Source organism: Simochromis diagramma, unplaced genomic scaffold, assembly GCF_900408965.1.
Source record: "Simochromis diagramma unplaced genomic scaffold, fSimDia1.1 OVJJ01000271.1, whole genome shotgun sequence".
Classification (NCBI taxonomy): Eukaryota; Metazoa; Chordata; class Actinopteri; order Cichliformes; family Cichlidae; genus Simochromis; species Simochromis diagramma.
The window spans coordinates 1,163,405-1,176,525 of NW_024386909.1; the positions used below are offsets into that span (position 1 = coordinate 1,163,405).

General features: G+C 41.5%; 1 protein-coding gene across 2 annotated transcripts in view; it reads left to right on the top strand.

The window, feature by feature from the left end:
- prkdc (protein kinase, DNA-activated, catalytic subunit) overlaps positions 1-13,121 on the top strand; it is a 31,422-nt gene that overhangs the window by 17,332 nt on the left and 969 nt on the right. The window contains exons 50-84 of one of the 2 annotated variants that reach the window (XM_040036245.1): positions 127-278; positions 1,025-1,156; positions 1,488-1,599; positions 1,788-1,912; positions 2,022-2,171; positions 2,642-2,815; positions 2,984-3,082; positions 3,222-3,432; positions 3,571-3,745; positions 3,852-4,055; positions 4,233-4,348; positions 4,491-4,622; positions 4,826-5,005; positions 5,108-5,316; positions 6,112-6,250; positions 6,420-6,608; positions 7,285-7,509; positions 7,704-7,812; positions 7,966-8,068; positions 8,169-8,331; positions 8,418-8,592; positions 8,697-8,896; positions 9,149-9,332; positions 9,509-9,675; positions 9,857-10,068; positions 10,164-10,251; positions 10,331-10,474; positions 10,642-10,849; positions 10,947-11,014; positions 11,101-11,321; positions 11,565-11,657; positions 11,775-11,876; positions 11,985-12,056; positions 12,147-12,348; positions 12,572-12,760. In XM_040036245.1, coding sequence (XP_039892179.1) covers positions 127-278; positions 1,025-1,156; positions 1,488-1,599; positions 1,788-1,912; positions 2,022-2,171; positions 2,642-2,815; positions 2,984-3,082; positions 3,222-3,432; positions 3,571-3,745; positions 3,852-4,055; positions 4,233-4,348; positions 4,491-4,622; positions 4,826-5,005; positions 5,108-5,316; positions 6,112-6,250; positions 6,420-6,608; positions 7,285-7,509; positions 7,704-7,812; positions 7,966-8,068; positions 8,169-8,331; positions 8,418-8,592; positions 8,697-8,896; positions 9,149-9,332; positions 9,509-9,675; positions 9,857-10,068; positions 10,164-10,251; positions 10,331-10,474; positions 10,642-10,849; positions 10,947-11,014; positions 11,101-11,321; positions 11,565-11,657; positions 11,775-11,876; positions 11,985-12,056; positions 12,147-12,348; positions 12,572-12,760 — 5,424 coding nt within the window. The remainder of the gene's footprint in view (positions 1-126; positions 279-1,024; positions 1,157-1,487; positions 1,600-1,787; positions 1,913-2,021; positions 2,172-2,641; positions 2,816-2,983; positions 3,083-3,221; positions 3,433-3,570; positions 3,746-3,851; positions 4,056-4,232; positions 4,349-4,490; positions 4,623-4,825; positions 5,006-5,107; positions 5,317-6,111; positions 6,251-6,419; positions 6,609-7,284; positions 7,510-7,703; positions 7,813-7,965; positions 8,069-8,168; positions 8,332-8,417; positions 8,593-8,696; positions 8,897-9,148; positions 9,333-9,508; positions 9,676-9,856; positions 10,069-10,163; positions 10,252-10,330; positions 10,475-10,641; positions 10,850-10,946; positions 11,015-11,100; positions 11,322-11,564; positions 11,658-11,774; positions 11,877-11,984; positions 12,057-12,146; positions 12,349-12,571; positions 12,761-13,121) is intronic. The other variant, XM_040036246.1, reaches the window with a different exon arrangement.

Consider the following 13,121-nt stretch of genomic DNA (forward strand, 5'->3'; position numbering starts at 1 on the left):
TATTTTTGTTAAAACGCTATGGGAGAGTCATAAATTGTATTTTACTCATTTGTTATCTGCTATGATATGATACATTTCTTATAATAAAAGTTTATCATTGATAACTTCTCTTTTTTTTAATCTAAGGGTAACCCCAGAGATGAAGTCCTTGCCAACCGGCTGCTGGAGTTCCTGATGAAGCACTGCTTTCACTCTAAGAGGCCCGTTTTCCGCCACAACCTGGAGATCATCCGCACTCTGGTAGAGTGCTGGAAAGACTGTCTGCATGTGCCTTACAGGTAGTGCTCACACAAGATCACATCAAGTCTAGATAAACTTAACAGTCACCAATATTTAAGCTGCTGGCATCTTATCAATGTACATCAAAAATCTGCATTTAATTACCAACATGGTAAATGGCCTGTATTTGTATAGCGCTTTACTAGTCCCTAAGGACCCCAAAGCGCTTTACACAACCATTCACACACACATTCACACACTGGTGATGGCAAGCTACATTGTAGCCACAGCCACCCTGGGGCGCACTGACAGAGGCGAGGCTGCTGGACACTGGCGCCACCGGGCCCTCTGATCACCACCAGTAGGCAACGGGTGAAGTGTGTTGCCCAAGGACACAACGACCGAGACTGTCGGAGCCGGGGCTCGAACCGGCAACCTTCCGATTACAAGACGAACTCCCAACTCTTGAGCCACGATCACCCCATGTGTTATAAACACTGGTGTGCTGAACAGAGAATGAAATCTTTAGGAATAAACACTTTCTGATGAGTTGTTCCTGTGTAAAGTTGTCTGTTGTCGACTCTAATTATGTCTTATGTTGTTATAAAAAGTAGGAAAAATGCTGCATTATTTTATCCTTTTGTTTATTTGATTTAAAAATTTTGTGCGGTCTCAAACATATTAACATAAATTATAAATGGAAATTTTTTTTTTCTTGCATGTTTTTTGTTTATTTTTTGTTTGTTTTTAACAAAATGAAACTGATCTGTGGTCCTTGGCTTTCTCTCTTTTCTTGCCTTCTCAGTCTAATATACGAGCGATTTTGTGGCACTGACGCTAACAGCAAAGACAACTCTGTCGGGCTTCAGCTGCTGGGAATCATCTTGGCAAACAACCTCCCTGCCTACGATGCGTCGTGCGGAATTGAATATGAGAGGTAAAAGTTGCAAGTTGGAAGATGCAAGTTGAAGTCACGTAAATCAGCAAGCAGGAAGCGAAAGGCAGACTTTGGTGTATTTTGGCAAATCCTCCTGGATCTTTCCAGAGTTCACAGCAATCACAGGTTATAATGGTTCTTCACCAAATTGTGCTCAAGGTCAGGGTTACATTTGTCGAGCAGTAATGTGTGAAAAGGATCGCGATCCAGATGAGCTACTATGCCACTGACATTATAGTCACATGTATATATGTGTGTTGTAGCTCATGTACTGCTGTGCTGCAGAAATATGATTTCTGTATGGTGTCCTCTTTCTTTTTTTCTCCTTCAGGTACATTCAGTCTCTCACCACCAACGTGTCCTATGTAAGATATAAAGAAGTCTACTCGGCTGCTGCTGAAATTATCGGCCTCATCCTGAAGAGTATGACTGATATGGGCGAGGTATGAACTTTCTCTAGTTTCGGTTCATTTATGCCTCGACCACATGTTAGATTTATTTTGACGAGTCTAAGTGTTTATCTTATGTTATCCTTCTCAAATCACTGAAATCCGTTTTTCAGTTTTATTGCAAGAATTGTTGTTTTTCCCTCACAAGTATGACTTAATTTTTTAATGTTTTTATTGCTTAGCAACATCAAGAACTTCTCAGTCTTGCTACAAGTAAGATAACAAATCTGAAGAAAAAAGACCTGGATGATAAGTTCATTATTTGTTTGAACAAAGTCTCCAAGCATTTTCCTCCATTTATGGATCGGTAAGTTTACAGTGCGAATTTATTTATTTATTTTAGTATAATTTTCTAAATGTAATTATCAAGCTACCTTCCAAGCTTTGGTCTTCATTATTTTCTTTGTATTTTTCAGGTTTGTGAATCATGTGTTCTTCCTCCTGCCAAAGCTGCACGGCGTCTTAAAGATTAACTGCTTGGAGTGCGTTCTGAGCCGTGCTGATGTCATTCCAGACATCTTCCTGCAGCTGAAGATCACCGGCTTCATTCAGATGATGAACCATAGGCGAGTTCTTCCTTACTGCCTCTCTGTTTAGTTCTCTTTTTTTATTATTATATCCACCATCATCATTGCAAAAATGTCAGAAATGATCACAGAACCCTATTGGGCCTCTGTGGTGGAGTTTTCTTCTTTTATACACGCCAACAGGGCCAAACATTTGAATGTGTGTTAGCGCAAGTAAAATCCTTTAATGGTGATGGAAGCATTAACCATACGGAATCAATGGGAATTTGACATTCAGGGCATTTTTTTAAATTTAGTTTGTGATCAATTAAATAACTATAAATGTGGGGTGGGTTAGCAGGTGATCTATATGCCTGGGTTCAGCTCCACCCGTCCTGTGTGCTATTCTCCCTGTTCTCTGTCCCTTCTTTCTTGTCATAAAAATAATAAAAGCCAAAAATAAATCTTACAAAATTAAAAGTGTAAATTAAGAGGTGCTGAACCATGTTCCTCCACATTTCTCTTTCCAGGGATGGGGCACGGCAGAGAGCATGCCTCGATATCATCCACAAGATTATTCCCCGTCTGACGCCGGTGGAGCTTCAAGAGCTGCTGGGCTCTGTGACGGCTTTCATCTCTCATCCTTCTCCAGTCTGCAGAGAGCGGATGTACGACATCCTAATGTGGATCCAGGACAACTATGGGTGAGGCTTTTTGGCTTCCAGCCTCAACCAGATCATAGTTTACTATTTTTTGTTTGCCTTATTGGTATTAGTGTTTTCAGATTCGACCCACATAATGCCTTTGTACAGTCTTTTTTCAGTAGGATCGTCTGACCGTTTTATTCACGTTACATGTTATTTTTCTTCCAGCGATGATGAAAGCATGGAAGACAACACCTCACTGGAAATTCTCAATGCTGCTAAAGAAACACTGCTTCAGGGTTTGTCAGAAGAAAATCAAGGCCTTCAGTAAGCACCCAATATGACTTTTTTATCCCCATGCTAATATAATGAGATACTTTCCACAGTGGATATTTGTATTTTTTAAATTTATTTCATCTTTTGTCGACTCTTCTGATGTTGTGAACTCCTCGTTCCGTCTTTTCAGGCTGTATGTTTGTAACTTCTGGAGTCAGGAGAAGCGCCTCCCCACTGCGACCCTCGAGCGAATGTTGATGGTGCTCCGTTCTCTGTACTCCTGCAAAATAGAGAGGTGCTTTTTAAGCCTGGCCACCAATCTGCTTCTGGAAATGACGAGCCAGAGTCCGGACTTTAAAAGAAACATGTTTGAGTATCCGCTGTCCGAGTGCACCTTCCAGGTCAGCGTTTGTGTTTCTTGGATTCATTTACAGAAAAGAAGAAGAAGAAACAACTTTATCTGTTTTGGGTTTTTTTTTTATTTGCTTGTTACTAAGAAGCCTGATTTGTGAATATCATGTTTTCATTTCACTCTATAGGACTATGTGATCGATTCCAATTGGCGCTTCAGGAGCACAGTAATGACCCCCATGTTTGTTGAAACCCTAAGCTCTCAAGGCCCAGAGAGTGTGGCAGCATCTCAGTCTGGAGCGATGAAGGGAAAGCTCCGAGCCACGCAGACTTCATTAGAGTTCAGTCAGACACAAACACAAGGTACCGCTGTGTTTCAGTTTACCCACCTTCAACGCAACAAAGTACCTGTTAAAATGCTTTCCTTCATTTTTGAATATGCAGATTACCACAGCTGTGTTTTTCCCAGGTCGACGTACTGCATATAACTGGCTGACAGGCAGCAGCGTGGATACGCTGGCAGAGTACTCACTCGGCTCCGAGTCGATGTCGTCGTTGCTGGTGTTTGATAAGAAAGCAGAGAGGCGAACCGCAGCGAGAAGACCAATAGGAGAAGGCTTTGGGCTGAGGCGCCTCACTGCATCAACAGATGAGGTGGACAGCCGCACCAGAGGTTAGTTTGACCAGCCACCTCAGTATTAACTGCATAGTATTAAATGTAAACAAATTTTTCAGTTGTTGATTAAAAAAAAAAAAAAAAAGCACCACCGCAAACACATCTTGTTTCAGTAAGAAGAGACTAAAGCTTCACTCATTGGTTTAAATGTAAATTTTCACTTTGTATGAACAGCAGTAAATGAGCAGCGGGCTAACATCCTGAGACTGAGACGCAGGTTTCTGAAGGATCAGGAGAAAGTCAGCTTAGGTTTTGCCAAAAAGGAGATCCAGCATCAACGGCAGGAAAAGGTATCTACCGTGCTGGGATTCAACCAGGAGCCACTCAGACCAATCCGTTCATCTATAATGCAGATTTTTTGTGTTTGCTCTCGCTAACTTTCCAGGCCTGCGATAGACTCGTAACTATCAGTGGTTCTCTTGTGTGTCACAGGAAGAAAAAGCCAATCTGGCCCTTAGAAAAGAGGCTCAGGTGACTTTGTATCGTAACTACAGGGTGGGAGACTTTCCAGACATCCAAATCCCGTACAGTAACCTCATCGCTCCACTTCAAGCTCTAGCACAGGTAAGACTGCCAACGCCATCTGTTCAGACAAACCATAAACGGGCACATGATGAACCATATGATCAGACTTTGATTTTATCATAAACACTTCCATACAACAAAAATAGTTGCAAATGATGGGCCAAAATGAAGGGGGAAATTTTAAGGAAGAAATATTGTATGTAAAATGTTAAATATTACATTTTTCCCCTTGCCCTAACTAGAGAGACCCGATTTTAGCCAAACAGCTGTTCAGCTCTCTATTTGCTGGTATACTGCAAGAAATGGCGAAACAACAGAGGCCAGAGGAGAGCGCGAGGATCAAAGAGGAGCTGCGGTCCAACATGAGCAACTTCCTGAGCAAGAGTACGCTCTGCTTTCCTCCGTTTATAGCTTGTGTGCAGGTAAGAAACAGATTTGATAGTTAAACTCCCCTTTCTGTATTTAATATATTGAAGAAAATATATATAAATGTTGTATTTTGGGGGGGCTTTTTTGTGTGCTAGGATATGTGCTACCAACATAAAGAGCTCCAACAGCTCAACCCAGCTTCCATCAGCTCCACTTGTCTCATGAGTCTGCAGCAGCCATCGGGCATCCTGCTGCTGGAAGAGGGTTTACTGCATGCTGACGGCCCCACTGAACGTCCTGCCAAACGGTCACGAGGACACAAAGAAATCCCCCCAGACACCAATAAATGGATTAATCTTGCAAGGTATTGCAGTAATTGCTGCCTTACAGCTGAGTGTTATTCTTAATATTTCTTTATCTGATTTTTTTATTCTTCGAAATATTTAATTACATCAAAGAACAAAATCACAGCTATGATGTCACTGAAGGTCACAGGTTCAGGAGTTTTAGTTTACTGATTGAGAGTGTCTGGAGTTTGTTTTGAAGTGGAAAATTTTAAAAAAATCAGTATAGTATTGTGTGTTATGATTTTGTGTCATAACATGGACACCAAATATCAATATTTTTCTGATATTTTGGACTGACTTCACTCACTCACAGAGATTGTTGAAGGTTTGGCAACAAGTACTGTCTAATTTATAAATGCAGACATATTGCTGCATTTCCATCAGTCTGAATGAATCTGTGTCACAACTCGAGGGGACAGCTGGTTGTATTGTGGTTATATTCCTGCAGAATAGGAATGTTGCTGGGAGCAAATGTAATAGTTAAATGTGACTTTCTCTCCATGTAGACAGCAACACCCGTGACTTTCACTGATTTATCACAGTTAATTGCTGTAATATAATAAGTAGATTGCTTTTAACTGCAAACTAGACTAATAGTATAATGACTTTATCTTTAATAACGTTTATTTCACTGTCAGTGTTTGCATGTGTTGACTGTCTCACTTTGCTTCAAAAAACAATATTCAGCACGTCACAAAATCACGGTAATATTGTATCAGGAGTGAAGTATAGTGATAAAGTTGTATCACGGGGTGTGTGGTGGTTGCCACCTCTAATATTTACTGTGCTGTTTGTCTCCCGCTGTTCTCCAGGCTCTACAAATCTTTGGAAGATTATGATGTTGTGCGTGGAATCTTTGGTGGTAAAGTCGGGACCAAATCCATCACTTGTACTGCGCTCCAAGCTGAAGCCAACACTGACTTTGCAGAGGCTGTGAAGCTTTACAATGAGGTTTGTTAGTCCAGTAGAAGCTGGTGGTTGAATCCCATATTTTCCCACCGGAAGGGAAGGAAACCATATTAAATATTTCAGGAAAACATATGAAGTAATATATGAAATCAACGGGCACCAGGTTTCACTGGATTGCTTGCTGTTTGTTTAAACTCTTATATACTGACAGGCTCTAAACACCGAGAGCTGGCCTGATGGCGAGCCCACAGACAGTGAGAAGGACTTCTGGGAGATGGCTGCTATGGATGCATATAGTCATTTGACTGAGTGGAAGTCTCTTCAGTACTGCTCCACTGTGAACATAGATGAAAACTCACCACCCAACTTGGAAATGATGTGGTCAGAGCCTCTCTACCAGGTAATAATAACCCAAATGATTTTACAGTTTAGGAATTCCCACTCACCTGCAACTGAAGCCTGCATGTTTCCTCTGTTGTGGTAACTGATGGCTTAAATTGGAAACCTACATTTTGTAATCTATTCATTCATTTAGTGGCTTTCCAAAACTCTTTGAATGAAACACTGCCGCAGTGAATTAGGTTTAAAGATTTACTTTGCAGGGTTTGGGGCTGTTGATCTGCAGAAATAGAACATATTTGTAATCATGTTCCTTCGGTTTCCCTTCCTGAAGATAACAATCTTGGTTTAATTACCTTGAGTGAGCTATGCTATGTCCCTGCTATGTTGTCCCACTTTATTTCCACATTAGCCCTGTTTACACAAAAGTGGCTCTAGAGTGTTTCTCTTTTCTTTTCTTTCTTTCTTTTTTTTATTTCATTTTATTTTTTTTTTAGCAGTTGTGGCTTTTCCTTCACGCTAGTAAGAGGAGACTTAGGGGTATACAGTTGGGTCCTTCTGCAACCTCACCACTAGGTGTCACTGAATCCTTAAAACTGTATCTTTAAAATTGAAAAGAAATGTGTAGCATAGCAGTGTAACAAAAGCATTCACAGCATGTTGTGACATTTTTGGTCATTTGATATCAAATCCATTCTTCAAATGTTTTGCTTCCGTGGCGATTGCATTTGTCCTAGGAAATGTACCTGCAGCACATGATACGCAGCATGTTGAAGCAGCTGCAGCGGGGCGAGCGGGACCAAACACTCCTCAGCTTCATCGACAATGCCATGAAGTTGGAGGAGCGCAAAAAGCTGCTGGAAAGTCATTACAGCCAGGAACTCAGCCTGCTCTACATCCTGCAAGAGGACTACGACCGCGCCAAATACTACACAAACTACGCCATGCAGCTCTTTATGGAGGTCTGCTCTCACACTCATTTCTCTGTCCAGCACATTCGATTCTTTGATTTACAGAGAACAGTTTATTTCATAAATGAAATAGGGGGGAAAAAACGGTTATATATGTACAGATTGTTGCTGTTAACTGAATAAGCAGACAAGTGTGTTATCTAGATTAACTTATTACACATGCTTACTTCGTTTGCCTCATATAGAGTTACTCCAACGTGGATACACTCCTGACTAAAAGCCGGCTAACCATTCTGCAGTCAGTGCAGGCCTTGACCGAAATCCAGGACTTCCTGTTGTTTATTAAAGAAGAGGGTGAGTGGATAGTGGCTTTTTAAAATGTTTAAAATGTTTGTTTGGTCTTTTTACAAGATTTTGGAATATTTATTCCTAAAACTGTCTTTGTTTGAATTTTTTTTTTCAAGCTCTGAAACATTTTTGCAATTTTTACAATTTTTTTTTTATTAGTGTCCTTGGACTCCCTCAAGCACCTCATCAGATCATGGACTGAACGGTATCCTGATGCTAAAGTGGACCCAGTGAATGTGTGGGATGATATCATTACATCTCGGTAAGAAGACTCTGCGTGCATATCTTTTTTCTTTTTTTTTTTAAAGTAAAGACAAATAACAGAACCTGATACTACCTTATTTTTTTTCTCTACGTTTCAGGTGTTTCTTTTTGGATAAGATCAGGGAAAAGCTCAGAGGCCATGCTCCATCTGACAGCATGGAGGTGGACGGCTCAGGTGACCCAGCGGGCGACATTGAGACATTAGTAAATGACTGTAAGTTCAACATGAAGCTACGCATGGCTGATGGAGCCCAGAAGCAGGTGAAGAAACAAGTGTGGATGTTCCTCTGTCTGTTCTTTAGCATGCTTTCCCATCAAACTCATCCTGGACAAACAAATGTTTTCAGAATAACTTCCCCGTCGCTGTGAAGCTGCTGAAAGAACTTCACAAAGAAGCCAAAATGGACAGAAGATGGCTGCTGCGGTGGGTCCACAGTTTTAGCCGCTACAGCCATAAACGGTGTCAGGCTCAGGGTCCTGTGGAGCAAATCAGCACCATGCTGAAAACCATCCCACTCCTGGGTGAGAAGGAAAAAGAATGCCACACAAGTGTCGAGTATTCAAAGCTTAAAGGCCTTCAGCTTTCTTTTTTGCCATATTTCATGTCAGCTCATTTCTCTCTCCAGAGGACCTTCAGGCTGACACTGACAGTCAGAGTGCTACAGCTAAAGTGTTCAGATACCAGAAGATTCTCCAGGGTACATCGTTCGACATCTTGGCCACAGCTGTAAGCAGAAGTCCATCAGTCCTAGGAACTATCGATGCTGACAAAGCAGAGAGAGTCGTAAAGCTTTCTGGAGTTTCCTCGTCCAATGCAGATCCAAAGGTACTCTACTTTTTAGGAAAATACATTGTTTATAGTTGCTGGCTAGAGAAGAAACTTGCATGAATGACTAAACTGGGATTATAGTGGCAAAAATAATTGGATGTAAAGTGTTCTGCATCATTTCTGTGCTATATATGGGAATTGCAAAAGGCTCCACTTTATTCCACAGCAGATTATCACGCTAAACCCTTCTTTGTAATTTTATACTAATTGAATGAACAAATGAATCACAAAAGCAGTTTTTTCCTGCAGAAAGTGGAAGTGGGATTGCAGTTACAGGCGCTGAAGTTGCTATGTGAAGCGACCAGAAAGGCCGACGAGGAGCTTCAGTCTTATTCTCAGGACTTTGTGGAGACTAGCAGCGTCATAGAGACATACATGACCTTGGCTAACTTCTGTGACAAACGGTTAAGAGAGGAGGAGCAGAGCGATGCTGGTGAGTAGTGACATTTCCCAGGTAGATATTTGTTCAGATTGATGCAAAAAAGACCAACAGTGAGCACCCAGAGTACTTAATGTGATCAATAACTTGGTCTTAACACTTTAGCTGTGTGCTGAAGACTACTGAAAGGATTATTTCCTCCCTCAAATGTTGGTTGCCATTGTTTACGGTTACAGAAACACAGTTTCCAGACCTTCTGGTGCTGCCGATGCATGTAGTGGAAAACATGTTGAAAGCACTGAAGATGAATTCAGAGGAGGCTCGCCTCAAGTTCCCACGCCTGCTACAGATCATTGAGTTGTACCCGTCTGAGACGCTGGACCTCATGACAAAAGAGGTTGGCTTTGTTAACAAAGAATGTCTTTAGTATGTCGAAACGTAATTCTGCTGATTATAAAAGAAAAATAATATATGTCCAGTAAACATAAAAAACATTGAAACTATTAGCAAATGTAAACCAAATACCTCAAAACTTTGGGAATGCAGATGTTTTAATTGTGTCGTCTGTCTGTATATAGATGATGTCTGTTCCCTGCTGGATGCTGATTAGCTGGATCAGTCAGATGGTTGCTCTTTTGGACAAGCCAGAAGCTGTGGCAGTACAGCACTGCATAGAGCAGATAGCAAAGTGCTACCCTCAGGCACTGGTTTATGCACTCATGATCAGCAGTGAGAGCTACCAGTTTGAGGACTCTGCTACAGGACACCAGCAACAGGAGTTTGTCAACAGGTAAGTTTGCAGGTGCAGTTTTTTTGGGGGGTCGGTGTTAAAAATATTTTTTCAAAAGCTTCAGTTTAATTTTTATGAGCGCTGTGCATCAACAGGCTCAAGAGCATGCTGGACAAGGGAGGTGCTGTGAAGAACTTTGTGGATGCGCTTCAGCAGCTGACAAATCCTGAGATGATTTTTAAGGTAATGAGTGAAAGTTCAGACATGATTTCAATCAAAATGCCAGACGAAAACTGATTGTTTTCATTCTGTCCACACGCAGGATTGGTGGGATGGCGTAAGAATTGAACTGGAAAAGCAGACTTTTAACAGGAAGCAAATGGGAGACATGTATGAAGAGATGCGGTCTATACTCGGAGACTGCAGCGCAGATAGTCACGGGATGTTTCGAAAGAAATTCATCAAAGTTTGTCATTTCTTTTTTTTTTTTCCTCTTTTTTTTTTTTTTATCTCAAAAATATGATTCTCCAGAAATTTGTGGAATTAGGAGGCTAGTACAGATCATTCATCAGCAAGTGAAAAGAATATGCAGCTTCTAATCAAGAAAATATAATGTTATGCTGTTCCCTGCAGAAGTTTTTCAAAGACGTGGAGAAATTGTTGGGACCGAACGGCAAACAGCTGTTTGAAAAGAGGAAAGATAAAACCTTTTTGCAGAAAGTGGATGACCTGGCTGCATCCATGCGTGGATTTCAGAAGGAGCCAGGGAACCTGAAGGAATACTCACCTTGGCTGAGTGGATTTAAAGCAGACTCATTCAGAAATGAGCTGGAGATCCCAGGTTAAGAGCTATACTGATTAATATTGTTTGATTTATTTCAAACAGTCTCATCCGTTATGTTCTATCCACTGATGGGGCTGTGTTTTCTTTCTCGCAGGACAATATGACGGGAGAGCCAAACCACTGCCAGAGTATCATGCAAAGATAACCGGCTTTGATGAGAGGGTATGCACTTTAAAACAGGAAGGAGTTAAACGGTTTGTTCTCGTCCTGGCTGTAAGTGTGAAAGTTCTCTGGGATCTTGCCTGCAGGTAAAGGTGATGTCTTCTATTCGTCGTCCCAAGCGTCTCATCATTCGTGGGGATGACGAGCGGGACCACCCCTTTCTGGTAAAGGGCGGGGAGGACCTCCGACAGGACCAACGAATCGAACAGCTTTTCGCTGTCATGAACATCCTGCTGAGCCAGGACACGTCGTGTTTGCACAGAGGCTTGCAGCTCCGCACCTATCAAGTCATTCCTATAAACACAAGGTGGTGGGCATGTCTGCGTCTCCATATCTGTCCCTTCAGTTCATATTAATCTTTATACTCATTACACTGATTAAAGATCGAATAAAATGGGTTTTTTTTAGTTTTCTCTGATAAGACTATCCAGTAAGAAAAATGTATTTAATATTATAAGTATCATTTGGTTCTTGGTCCCATATTTAATTACTTAACAATTATTAGACAAAATATTAACGAACTAACTAACTAAGCAAATTATGATTACAGAATTGGTCTGATTGAATGGATGGAAAACACCTGTACTCTAAAGGAGTTTGTGCTCAACACAATGACTGAGGAGGAGCAGCAGAGGGCAGGGAGGTACAGTATATTTATTCCACCCTAATGCCGTGGGCCTGTGTTTGGTGAAGAACATGAAGTTCATCTAGTGTGTGAGGAGTTTGATGATATGATGGCAGTTGTGTCTTTGTTTTAAAGTTCCATGGATGAGTACAACGCCTGGCTCTCACGCTTTGCACCAGAAAACCGAAAAGACAAAAATCGTGTGAGCCCTATTGCACTTTATGGTCTGGCCTATAAGTGAGTTACCTGAATTTTTACTCCTATGACACTGGGTTCAATAAATGCTCATAAAAAACAATTTGAATAATTTTAACAGACTTACACTTGCATTTCATTCTTTGCCAGGAAAGCAAAACGTGCCGATGCTGTCAACAACTTTATGAAAGTATTGCAGTGTGTGCCCAGCGATTTGCTGAAGTAAGTGGACTGCATGTATAGCATGACTGCTCGGGACATGGTAACACTTGCAGTAATAACCTTCATATTTTTCTTTGTTTTAAATTCTAGGAGAGCTTTTCTAAACATGTGCAACAGTCCGGAGGCCTTTCTGTCCCTGCGATCCCACTTCATTAGCTCTCACGCTTTGCTGTGCGTGAGTCACTGGATTCTTGGGATTGGAGATCGCCACCTCTCCAACTTCATGATAAATATGGAAACAGGGGGCATGATTGGCATTGACTTTGGGCATGCGTTTGGCTCATCCACACAGGTATATCCAGTGAAAGGAATGTTAACTCGCCTAAAGCAAAATGCCATAGAAGAGGCAATAAGTGATTTACACGTGATTGGGTTGGGAGAATTTATTTTCTGGTTTAGGTGTATGAATCTTACTGTCACAGCTGAGGTGACCGGCTGCATGAATGTGAAGCATGTCAGAAGGTGACCTACTGTACTGTTAATCTCTTTCTGTGCAATCCCGTATTTTCTCCCAGTTCCTCCCTGTGCCTGAGCTCATGCCTTTCCGGCTGACCCAACAGTTTGTGAATTTAATGCAACCCTTGAAGGAGTCCGGTTTGATCCAGAACATCATGGTTCATTCGTTGCGGGCCTACAGGGCTGAGCCAGACCTTCTGCTTAACACTATGGACGTGTTTGTCAAGGAACCCTCCCTGGACTGGAAGGTAACCATTGAATGAGTGGATAGATTTTGGATAATGTTTTCAATAGTGTTCATTGAGATTTTAATGCATCCAGTTAGCCACAACTCTCTTAAGGTGTCGTTACATTATTCCAGTCAGGTTGAGATCTGGACTTTTCTGGATTCGTTTCTTCCTCAGCCCTTCTCTTGAAGATTTCGGTCTGTGCTTAGGATCATTTGACTCTAGAATACAGAGAAGTTCATGGTCGACTCAATGACTGCAAAGTGCCCAAGTCCTGTGTTGTATCCAAAGCAAGTTCAAATCATCACCCCTCGACTCTGCAGACAGCACGTGCTGAATTTTGGATACGGATCAAGATTGTATTATATACAACATGTGGCAT